Source organism: Gymnodraco acuticeps, unplaced genomic scaffold (genome assembly GCF_902827175.1).
Source record: "Gymnodraco acuticeps unplaced genomic scaffold, fGymAcu1.1, whole genome shotgun sequence".
Lineage (NCBI taxonomy): Eukaryota > Metazoa > Chordata > Actinopteri > Perciformes > Bathydraconidae > Gymnodraco > Gymnodraco acuticeps.
Genome location: NW_022990921.1, coordinates 248,638 through 261,113, shown reverse-complemented (window position 1 = coordinate 261,113; position 12,476 = coordinate 248,638). Strand labels below are relative to the sequence as shown.

General features: G+C 41.7%; 1 protein-coding gene across 1 annotated transcript in view; it reads left to right on the top strand.

Moving 5' to 3' along the window:
* LOC117558056 (secretory phospholipase A2 receptor-like) overlaps positions 1–3,074 on the top strand; it is a 51,686-nt gene extending 48,612 nt beyond the window's left edge. Inside the window, exons 6-7 of the mRNA XM_034234018.1 lie at positions 1,524–1,621; positions 2,082–3,074. Coding sequence (XP_034089909.1) covers positions 1,524–1,621; positions 2,082–2,198 — 215 coding nt within the window. The 3' untranslated portion in view covers positions 2,199–3,074. The remainder of the gene's footprint in view (positions 1–1,523; positions 1,622–2,081) is intronic.
* Positions 3,075–12,476: the final 9,402 nt, after the last annotated feature.

Genomic DNA, 12,476 nt, shown 5'->3' with positions numbered 1-12,476 from the left:
TTTTAAAGTCCTATGGGAACCTGAGTATTAAAACAGAGTTGAACATGTTTTAAGCCAAAGCTATAGCATGAAACCCTGTAATAAAGTGGAAGAGGTTCAGAGTAACAAGGCTGTGAATGAATGTTGACTTGAGGGGATTCCCTTTAGATCACCACGTACCAAGGCTGGTCTCATGAAGGCAAACCTTCTCTTTATTAAACATACACATTTTCTTCAGCAGCAGCTTTAAAAGCTTCAACAGGATGTAATCATTATAACAATGTCTTGCTTTCAGTCAGCCTGGATAGGGCTGCACGATGACCGGGACACCTGGAGGTGGTCGATGTCAGACCCAAACTTCTACGGACCGGGGGAGACGGAGTTCAGACCAAGGAAGCATGGGGAACCAAGCAACGGGCACGATGAACAATGCACATTGCTTCATCGTGATGGAACATGGCATGATTATGATTGTAATAACGCCCTCAAGTCGGTCTGCTTTGATGTCACAGGTAAGAATATAAACTTAAAATTAATATAACACATTTAAAATCATATTTTAAGCTTCTGAAATACAATGCATTGGTCTTTATCTAACTAGCGGTTCCCAACCTTTTTTCTTTGTGACTTTTTTTCTTTTGTTAGCAGTTCCACTAAAGACATTTCCCTTTTCACTAAAATTCTCACATGGTTTCATTTAAATGATAACGTACTGTAAAAGGAAATGATATATACAATACTTTGCTAACTTGTTTCAGAATTGTAGTTACGTTTCACATCTTATACATCTGTGCTAAACAGAATAAGAACAATATAGAATCAATATAATTTGAATGAAGCTTTAACCTGTAACACAGTATCTTCACATTGTTGTACTCCTGCTTTTATTAAAAGATCTGAATATTCCACCACTGATACTACTAAAGTTTCTTGCCAACATTCATGTGTTGAAAAACCCCAGAACTACAAATTACAAAGTACAAATGTGTGGGATTTAAATGTAATATTTTATATTATAAAGGCATCAATACCACCAGAGATGTGGCATTGATGTCAGGCTGTATGTCGTGGTGCCTCTACTCAGCTTCTCTGGGGTCCATTTTCAGGGCCGAATGCAGCATTTGTCCCCATTGAGAGCCCAATGAACTGGACTGATGCCCAGAGCTACTGCAGAGAACACCACACAGACCTGGCCAGTGTGAGAAACCCAGCAGAGAACCAGCAGATTGTTGATCTGTTACCTGAAGGGGGGGTTTGGATCGGCCTTTACAGAGACTCCTGGAAGTGGTCCGATGGAAGCAACTCCTCCTTCAAGTACTGGAAAGTAAATGAACCTAACTACAGTGCTTCAAAGGTTTGTGTGGCTGCAGCTTTTGACAACTCTGGAAAATGGGAGGACGCGGACTGTGGAGTGGAGAAACCATTCATCTGCTACGGACGTGAGTAAAATTCACAGCTACGTCAAAGCAAGTGATGATATTGAGTCTGTTGAAAAAGAAGACACCATAAACGTTGTGACTGATGAAGTTTGTTTGTGTTTCTAGCTGTGCCTGTTTCAATGCAAGTGATAAAGGTGAGGGTGAAGAAACCAAACGGTGTGGATCTGAACGATCAAGCTTTTCTGGATGCGATGTTGGTGGAGGTAAATCATGTTTTCTACTTTTATGCAAAAACATCACCAGAAAGGAAATTCCCATGACATGAGAACAAGAGACGAAAGAGGTAGGAAACAAAGAACTATTAAAGAATAATGAATTCAACGAAAGAAAATGCAGTAAATGAATTTCAATACGAATGAAATGGACCAAGATGACCATGAATGAAATTCTATATCCAATATAGTATTCAATACTTTGGCCACAAATAACAGGACCCAAGCATTTAGTAAGAAGACGTGTAAATATGTGCAGAAGTAAATAGCAGAAACTTAGCCACATGCCACCAAATGCATTAGGAACATGTACAAATACTATTCCATAACCTGAGGTAAGCCTTTACACTGGAAGAAATAAGGGGAACAGCTACCATTTCAGATGAGTGAGCTAAAGAGAAATCATCTGTTTTTACTGGAACGATAATGATAATGAGTTTTTGTGTCTCAGGCGAAAAAGAACCTAAGAGCCCAGGGATTGGACGACAACGTCCAAGTGGCCTGGAGGAAGCAGCCGGATGGACAAGTCTTCCACGAGGAGGAGGAGAAGAAGAGGGATGAGCTCTAAAGCTGAATTGCTGTGTGTGATTTTTATCAGAGAAAAGTGCATTTCTTTCCTCAAAGTCCTCGTGTTACAGAATTCAGCTGCAACAATGATCTGAATAATCTATCAGTAGTGAGATAAGATAAGGGTTGTAATGTTTTCTATATGGTTTTGAAGTTAATATGTTTGGGGTGTTAACTGTTCATGTATCTGCTTGACCTGCGAAAAACTGGATTTATTTTCCGATTTTGTGACTTTTTATATGTTTCTTTCAGATAAAATATAATGAGACATTTTAAAATAATATTATATTTAATAGAGGGCAATTCCAGGAAATCTTATTACCAATTAACATGATGACCTCTAATGCATCTTTACAGTCATTTCATACAACAATTTAATTCTTCATTTGAAACTTATATTTCATCCTAAAAATGTGTTGTGCAATTACTCACTGTTATTAATATCTTCAATTGAGTTAAACATTGTGTTTATTGCTCCTTTTCTTTAGGGATGCAAACTTTAAGATATGTTCCTAAAATTGGTGAATCAGCTTCCAGAATATGAAGATGTAATGTTTTCTCTGTGCTATGTGGTCATAAACTGAATCTCTTCGGGTTTTAATTCCCTCTGGCTGTGGGATATATAACAGGCATTTTACTCTTTTGTGTGACATTTGATAGATTAGATGTTATTAGATTATAAATTAAGATATTAAATAAAATTGATTACCTTTAACGTTCAAACAAATTAAATATCAGTTTTCGTTGCATGTATGTAATGTGAGGATATCTTCAAATAATTGAAATAGAAAATAATTAATTGTACTATTTTCATCCTTATTAAGGATATAAACTTGAAGCAAATGTCCTTAAATTATCTATAACCGTTTTACGTTACTCAAACACCCTTCTGGCAACAATGCTGAATATTCTCTGGTTCCAGCTTCTTAACTATTATTATAAGATTTGATGTTGTTTTTTGTCATGTATCATCATGAAATTAATATTCTGTTTTAAAAAGATAATCACGATGCAGAATAAACTATATCCAATAAAGAGATTATTTATTTGAATTATTTATTCAATGATTTCTCACATGTTGGATTATTGGTTATTGGCCAGAATGGTAATTTCCCTGATTTTAGACACTTTTTAGCCAACTGACTCTCAATGTAGATATATAGATATCTGTTGTCCTTTATTCAAGAAAATATATATTTACATCACACATTATATACACACAACACCTTGACATCAGGGGTACATAGGTACAGACACAGTAACTAAAAAGTGAACATATATATACTGTATAAACTTAGTACATTTACTTTAGCCTGTCGCGTAGGGGCCGGAGATGAGAGTTCATGTTTGGGTTTTGGGCTGTCACAATTGGGTGTTATTCACTGTGTGTGCCATAGGGTGTCGCTGTAGGATTCCCTATGGCACAGGTATTTAAGGTTTGTTTTGTCACCTGATTGAGGTGTTTTACTCATTTCATGCAGTATTTTGACAGTGTTGTGGATCTCCAAGGAGAACAGATGTATTGTCAGGTTTAGCTTCGGAGTTGATCGATTGTTGAGCTGCTTCAGCCTTACTAACTATATGCAAACACAGATTGATTTGAATGTTTTATCTGAAATCTGTAAGCAACAAACATCACAATCAGAAACGGGTTTATTGCAGGTTCACACGTACGAGGAATTTGACTTGTCATAAAATATAAAACAAAAAATTAAAAAAGACTACACAGATAGCGAACTATATTAAGAACACTGTAAAACAATATGGATAGATAGCAATAAAATAAAGCAGTAATTTACAGCGAAATAGAATGCAGTGAATTATAGAATATAAAATACGAAATATGTGCAGTAAGCAATATTTGAACAATATTTGGACATTGTGTGCATTAATGTAATGCGTATAGAGTCTGCATTATGACTGAGGTAAATTGTCAGTGGGGGGGCCGGGCCTTGTTTAAGAGGCCGGTAGCGAAGGGGAAGAAACTGTTCAGGTGGCGAGAGGTTTTGGTCCCGATGGAGCGCAGCCTCCTGCCAGAGGGGAGGGGGGTGAACAGTTTGTGTCCAGGGGTCGGCCACTATCTGCCCGCTACGAGGCGGGAAGGTCGTGGAGGGATGGCAGATTGCAGCCGATCACCTTGTCTGCAGAGCGGACGACACGCTGCAGCCTGCCCTTATCCTTGGCTGTGGCTGCGGCGTACCAGATGGTGATGGAGGAGGTGAGGATGGACTCCATGATGGAGGGGTAGAAGTTCACCATCATTGTCTTTGGCAGGTTGCAATTCTTCAGCTGCCTCAGGAACAACATCCTCTGCTGGGCTTTTTTGATTAGGGAGCAGCTGTTATGCTCCCATTTGAGGTCCTGGGCGATGATGGTGCCCAGGAAGCGGAAAGACTCCACAGCAGTTACTGGGGAGTCACACAGAGTGATGGGGGCGGGTGGGGCTGCGTTCTTCCTAAAATCTACAACCATTTCCACTGCCTTGAGAGCATTGAGCTCTAGGTGATTGTCCCTGCACCAAGTCACCAGATAGTCCCAGACTCGTCCCCACCAGAGATAAGTCCGATGAGCGTGGTGTCGTCTGCGAATTTCAGGACCTTGACAGACTGGTGACTAGAGGTGCAGCTGTTGGTGTACAGGGAGCAGAGCAGAGGGGAAAGAACGCAGCCTTGAGGAGAACCAGTGCTGATGGTCCGGGGGTCAGAGACGTGTTTCCCCAGCCTCACGTGCTGCTTCCTGTCAGACAGGAAGTCAGTGATCAACCAGCAGGTGGAGTAGGGCACGTGCAGCTGAGCTTGTCGTGCAGCAGCGCCGGGATTATGGTGTTGAAGGCAGAGCTGAAGTCCACAAACAGGATCCTGGCGTAGTAGTTTCCTGCTGTGTCCAGGTGCTGGAGGAGGAAGTGAAGGGCCATGTTGACAGCATCGTCCACAGACCTGTTGGCTCTGTAGGTGAACTTCAGGGGGTCCAGGAGGGGGTCTGTGATGGATTTTAGGTGTGATAGGACAAGGCGCTCAAAGGACTTCATAACCACAGAGGTCAGGGCGACGGGTCTGTAGTCGTTTAATCCTGAGATCCTGTTTTCTTGGGAACCGGGATGATGGTGGACTGCTCATTCTCATGCCATTATTTATGAAACTAGACCTGGACTAAAAAAACATAAAGAACAACGAAGCAATTATAATTTATATTTCTCAATCTTGAATATCAAGCCATGCCAGAGACATGGATCTAGAGATGGAAAAGTTAGTCTGCCTTTCGTTCCACCTCTCTTGTCCGGACTCAAATACAGCGGAGGAAATAATGATTTGATCCCTTGCCGATTTTGTAAGTTTAACCACTTACAAAGAAATTAACAGTTTATAATTGTAATGGTAGGTTTATTTTACTAACAAGAGACAGAATATAAAAAAGGATATCCAGAAATGTACATCATATAAGAGATATCAATTAATTTGCATTAAGTTGTGGGAAATAAGTTGGACACACGATAAAGGAAATGTTCAAATTCGGCTCTGATCGTAACAACATCGGGCCATTCGTGAGGGCATCTTAAGCCATCGTATGACCGCCGGTGGAGTTTCTCAGGCTCCGGCAGCAACTTCGTGAGCAGTGGCAAAATCTTTGGCATGCCAAAAAATTGCCAAAATACCATACGAAGGTTCATTTTCGTGTTGAATTAGTGTGTCCATTTTGCCCTTCGTAAGGCCATCGTGAGGGCATCTTGTCAAATCGTGTCGTTTACTTTGTGTGATCATCGGTGCCATCGGGCATTTTTCGCCTCACGAAGACAATACGAAGGAAACAATAAGCTGCCCGATTGTCTTAGGAAGGCAACACGACTACGTGAAGCCCTCACAATGCCGTCGTGTAGTCATCGTATTATAGTACAATGACATCGAGATGGGACCACGCCACGGTATCGGCGAAGACAGCCGAATTTGAGTAGCTCAAGTGTTTCCCATGTGTCATGGTAACGTGGACGTATTAAAAGGCCAGCCTCAGAGCATCTTCCTCAGTCAGTCCTGAGAAACTCTACAGAGCAGAGGCGCTTCAATCACAATTAATCACAAATGCTCAATCGAAGTCAGTAGCAGTGATGATACCTGTAGTAAGCAGGTGAAACAGGAGCATGAGGACACGGTGTGCTATGTTTCCTTGCAGATCGCTTCTCTGGTTGTTTTATTGCACAACAAAATCATGTAAACATATTATGTAAATAATCCAATTTGTGTTCTGTGAAGCTGAAAATGATATTATCTTGTTTTTGTTACTTTCGTTGCAGTTGTATGTCTTAAATGTAATTGATGTTAAAGGTGGGGTATGTAATTTTGGAGAAACCAGCTCGAGTGCGCTAGAATTTGAAAGTACACGACAGGAAAAAATCTGCCTCTTCCTTCAGACTTCCTTACAGAGCCCCTCCTCCAACACACTTGAACGCGCACATGACCAATGAGGGCACGATATAAGTTTGTGCACAGATGGAAGGCTGACAGGCAGGTAGGCCATCCAGTTATTTTAGCCGGGCCGGCTCAGATGATTGGTCCGTAATGTTCTGCACAACATCACATGGGTAAAATGAGCTTATTGTTGCCCTGCAAAATCACATTTGGTGTATTTCCAAAAAGCTGTGAAAATACACCTATATCAGTCATGTCCTGTAAAATAGCATTTTGTGTTTATTTCCATCATTCAGGCAAATACACATATATTTGTCCGCTCCAGGAGCTTCAAAGTGCAGACCTCTGAGCCCTGTAAAATATTATTATTCCGACCGCCAAGCACCGGCATGTGGACCCGGGCAGGAGGCCCAAAAGTACCCCAAAATAGTGTTCCATAAGGCGGGTAGAGTCCCCTGATAACTCTCCTTGCATTCCTCCAGAGTCAGAAAAAGTCTAAGTTAACTTTTGGAAGAATCAGAGAAAAGGGTGAAAATGGATAAATTGTATCCGAAAATAGTGTCTCTTAAGGCGGGTAGAGTCCCCTGACAACTCCCCTTACATTCCTCCAGAGTCAGAAAAAGTACAAGTTAACTTTTGGAAGAACCAGAGAAAAGGGTGAAAATTGATAAATTGTATCTGAAAATAGTGTCTCTTAAGGCGGGTAGAGTCCCCTGACAACTCTCCCTACATTCCTCCAGAGTCAGAAACAGTTTAAGGTAACTTTTGGAAGAACCAGAGAAAAGGGTGAAAATGGATAAATGGTATCCGAAAATAGTGTTCCATAGGCGTGGAGAGTATGCCCAAACTCCCCTTGCATTCCTCCAGAGTCAGAAAAAGTATAAATTAACTTTTGGAAGAACCAGAGAAAGGGGTGAAAATGGATAAAATGTATCCGAAAATAGTGTCTCATTATTCCGTGACAACTCCCCTTGAATTCCTCCAGAGACCAGTTCAAAAACTTAAAGTTTTGTAAGAACCATGATTGGGGGTCCTCCAGGCACCAATTGTATCCGATCCAAAGTGCTCATGCAGCGGATGCATTCCTCCATGATTTCCCCATCATGTGAAATAGGCCATTTTTTTCTAAGTGCTCTCAAAAACCGGGTTTCTGATTTCGTGCAGATGGTAGCTTGGAAAAGATGAATGAATTTTTTGGACGGAGGAAGGGAGGTCTCGATTCCCCTCTCCGTTGTAAAAATGCAACGGGGTAGTGCAAATGTCTCCGGGGCTTCCGCCGGAAGCGCCGAAGACTTGAGCTTTTGTGAGCCCCTGCTCCGTTGGCACTTAGCCATTTTTTCGAGAATTTTTTTAAACTTCATTTTTGATTATTTTAAGATATAATTGACCGTTTTATTTACTTTTTTTTGCTTTCCACGGGTGGGGGTGCATGGCAGGCCGCATATGATCTCCCAAAATTTGGGCTGGAACCTCCGGGAATTGTGTCCATTTCATCCACATGTGACTACCCATTACATGTACATGAAATGGACGCGACCAAATGTGGCAGCAGGTTCACTGCTGTAAGCAGGGTCCCACACTCACAGGCAGAGATCCAGGGTGATGCACATGGCTTTTTTACCCCGGAATGAGTGTGTGAAAGCTGGGTAAAAGTACTGTGAATACAGGGAGGGAGAGAGAGCAGCAGCAGCAGCAGGCTGCACCAGGTTCACTGCTGTAAGCAGGGTCCCACACTCACAGGCAGAGATCCAGGGTGATGCACATGGCTTTCTTACCCCGGAATGAGTGTGTGAAAGCTGGGTAAAAGTACTGTGAATACAGGGAGGGAGAGAGAGAGCAGCAGCAGCAGCAGCAGCAGCAGCAGCAGGATGTGACCCAGAGAGCTCCTTCCAGCACCTCGCTCTCCCACCACCCAGAGGACAGGCTACTTCACAGCACTATGTAACCCAGGAAAGAAGCTTGAAACCTGTCCATTTCATCCACATTTGACTCATAAAATGTACAGGAATATGTCCATTTCTCATGAAATGTACAGCAGAGTCACTGCTGTGTCAGCAGAGTGTCAGCTTTGTGGATCCCAATTTAGCAGGAGATGTCCATGATATTGACAAACATATTTATATACAGAATGATGATTATTTTACCCTCAGACACATGCATATAGAACCCCCAAGTGTTGCATGTGTGTAGGCATAGTTGGTAAAATGTGTCCTGCCGGTGGTAGGGAATTTGCATTGGAAGTTGACATCACATTTCCATTGTGCGGACATCAGTACATTTGAAGGACAAATACCATGTTAACTATGTCCATAAGACAGACATTTTCCTTACTATGATTGAATATTCCAACTTTCGTTGGAAACCAGGAAGCCACTGGTCAGCAAATCTCATGGAGAGCAGCATTCCATTGGACGGCACACAAGTCAAAAGGGACTGTGCTTGCCAAGGATTAAACAAATCCTATATCTACAAACTGGATCCATGTCTGGATGATAAAACAGTAGTGATATGGTAATGGCTCTCTTTTTTGGGGAACTTGAAAGCCTGTCACTTACAATTAGGGGCCGGTGTAAGAGCCATTTAGATGAGAGTTCATGTTTGGGTTTCGGAATGTCACAATTGGGTGTTATGGCGCATTTCCACTGCAGCGGGTAGCCCCGTTTAAGCGTCTTTAATCGTCCTCAAGCGGCCAGGCCAGTTTTTGGTGGCCTTTCCATATAGTGTAGCACCGGCTAGCGGATACTGTTTCCCTCTTTTTCCGGCCCCATAAAATCTTGGTTCTATCAGGCCAGGGCTGAACTAGTGACGTCAACGCTCTCGACTGCTGATTGGTCAGAGAGAATCGTCACAAGATCGCGCGCGAGATCATCCCTAGCGTCGCATATATATCTAGAAGCAAGCTTGCAGCATTTTTATACACAGCATTTTTGTAAACGGAGGAGCTACAAAAATGGCAACGTCACAGAAAAGCACACCGTGGTCGACCGAGGAGGTGACAACGTTCCTCCATCTCATTGGGGATGATAAAATCCAGCGGGAGCTCAAAGGAACAACTCGAAATGTGAAGCCGATCGCCCCGCCTACACTGCGTTGCTACCCCAGGTCCTAAACTGTAATGGAAATGCGCCATGGCCTCGGACGGCCAGCGAGGCAGCCCGAGGCCTGAGCGAGGACGCTTAGGGACGCTTAAACGAGGATACCCCGCTGCAGTGGAAATGTGCCATTATTCACGGTGTGTGCCATAAGGTGTCGCTGTCCGATTCCCTGTGGCACAGGTATTTAAGGTTTGTTTTGTCATCTGATTGAGTGTGTCTGACCCTGAAGGGTAAATGGTTTTTGACTGCTGTACCGCGAGTTTGTTATTGAATGGATAATTGTATGGACCTCACTTTGACGATGCACAAAACCTGCTCAATACATGGAATGTACTTTGTCTATTCCACATCCGATAACAAGCCTAAGCCATTACAATAACAACACAACCTGTATCTATAAACACAGTAAAGCGCGTCAGCCAACTCATCCCCGGGATTTAAGCCACCATGGAAGCTTTTGTATCGGGCTAAAGCTCCTACATATTGTTATGATATTAGGGTCATGCAGAGTGAGATCGCTATCCCTTTAAGAGAGAGAGAGAGGGGTGTGGCGCATGCATGTGTGTGTGGGTATGGTAGAGCGAGAGTGAGTGAGCGTGTGTTTTCTGGAAGTGAAAAAGAGGCAGCAGAAGATATAGGTCTATCAAGTATTGTGCAGTGGCGAGCCGTGACTTTTATACCTAGGGTTAAAAAAAAAAAACTAAAAAAATATATAAAAAATTATATTTTTTTAAAAAAATGTTTTTTTTTATAATGTTTTCAAATATTATTTTTTAGAATATCTTAGGCCCTCACAGAGGGCCTAGAGGGCGCTGACGTCTCGCCACTGGTATTGTGTGTACCAAGAATAACTAAATAAATGCAACGGCCTCCCAAGAAGAGCTCGCTTCTCTCCAGTCATTTCAGTAAAGGGCAGTGGTGTAGTGGGGATTTTTTTACTGGGGGGACGCTATTTTAATTAGGTCATCCCAAACAATGCCACACAAGTGCGCACGCGCGCAGTGCACTCACAAAACGGGCAGACATGCAGGTCCACAGAAACTACCGGTATGCTTAGTCCTACTTTAGTTACTGTACTTCAAAAAGCAGACGGCGCTGCGCTCAACACACACATAGACTCAAAACCATGGGCACACTGGCACATAAGTTACAACAATTTATAGGCCTACATTGCATAAGCTACAACTAAGCAGACAGCGCTGCTTCTCTCTATCTCCACTTTCAAAATCTATTTAAAACTCATAACAAACAAACAAAATTCCCAAAGTTGTCCTGAAATTAACTTATTAAATAAACGAAACGAAAAATATAGCCTATTAATGCAAACATTGAATCTGGACTTGAAATTATTCTGATTAGGCCTAGCCTACATTGCAAATAAGCAGACAGCGCTGCTTCACACACACACACACACACACACACACACACACACACACACACACACACACACACACACACACACACACACACACACACACACACACACACACACACACACACACACATACAGGTTTTTGTGAACTAAAAGGACACTTTGACCCAAACACGTTTTTTCCTTCATTAGAAGGACACCCCTTTCCACTAGCTTTACAAAGATGTTTTGAATATCAAAAAATCTATTTTGAGCCATACAACACAAATCCCACTTCAAATGTCCAATACACACATCACAACTCAAAATACAACAACCTGACACCATGCTTAATTATGAGGACAGCAGATAATGAGCTGCATAAGCCCCGCCCATGACAAAATTGTTATTTGTGAGGACAGTAGCTATACAACACACAAACATGTCACTGAAGTGTATTAAAGGGACAAACATGATTAAATGGAACATAACTTTACACAGACAAGTGTTGGATTGTGCATTACAAGAACAAACCTTTTATAAACGGACAAAATGTATACAGCATAGGAATACCTGATTTGTGATGTAATATTTTAATAGACAATATAGTGCACCATAGATATATAGCTTAAAAGTATGTTAATGTGTTTGGTTATTGCTTGCCTCCTGTTTGCAATCTGTTGTTTTCATGCAAATGTAGAACCACATTCTAATACTCTCCAGTGGTATACTACAAGCAGGTCTTCCGAGACGAATTAAATCCATTTGCAAGTAAATGCTTATATTTGCAGCACTGCTAATTGCAATTACATCATCGATATGAAAAGAACCGATAACCATTTTATAGCAAAGTGACCGAACTGGTTTATCACTAATACAAAATGCTATTTGCCCTACAAGACTGCTCATCTACTGGAGCATTACCTTTTAAAAGCTGATAGAAAAGGACACATGGCACATTGCACAGTGAACAATGAGCCAAGTTTAATGGTTATTTTCACATAACATTTTCTCACATGAAAATTGAGCTAAGACTAAATATTTATTATTTTAAACATATAACTCTCCTTCCAGCATTACCTTGGTACGACAGAGGATTAGGGCCACACAAAAGAAAAGATAGAAGAATAAAGTCATAATTACGAGATTAAAGTCGCTATATTAGGAGAATAAAGATGAAATTATCCCGGGGGCTGAGGGGTCGTTGCAGCAGATCTTCAAGAAAGTTATATTGACAGATTGGAACTGGAACGGATCAATAACTCATAAACAAAACGTTGCTAAAACACAAACTAACTACCGTAATAAGGTAAACAACTATCCACAATCCAATTTAATCAAAACAACCTCACACCCGCCGCCCTCTGAGCTGGACACATCACACAGGTGTCTGTCTGCAGCCGAAGGAGAGAGGAGGGGTCAGTGCAACACTG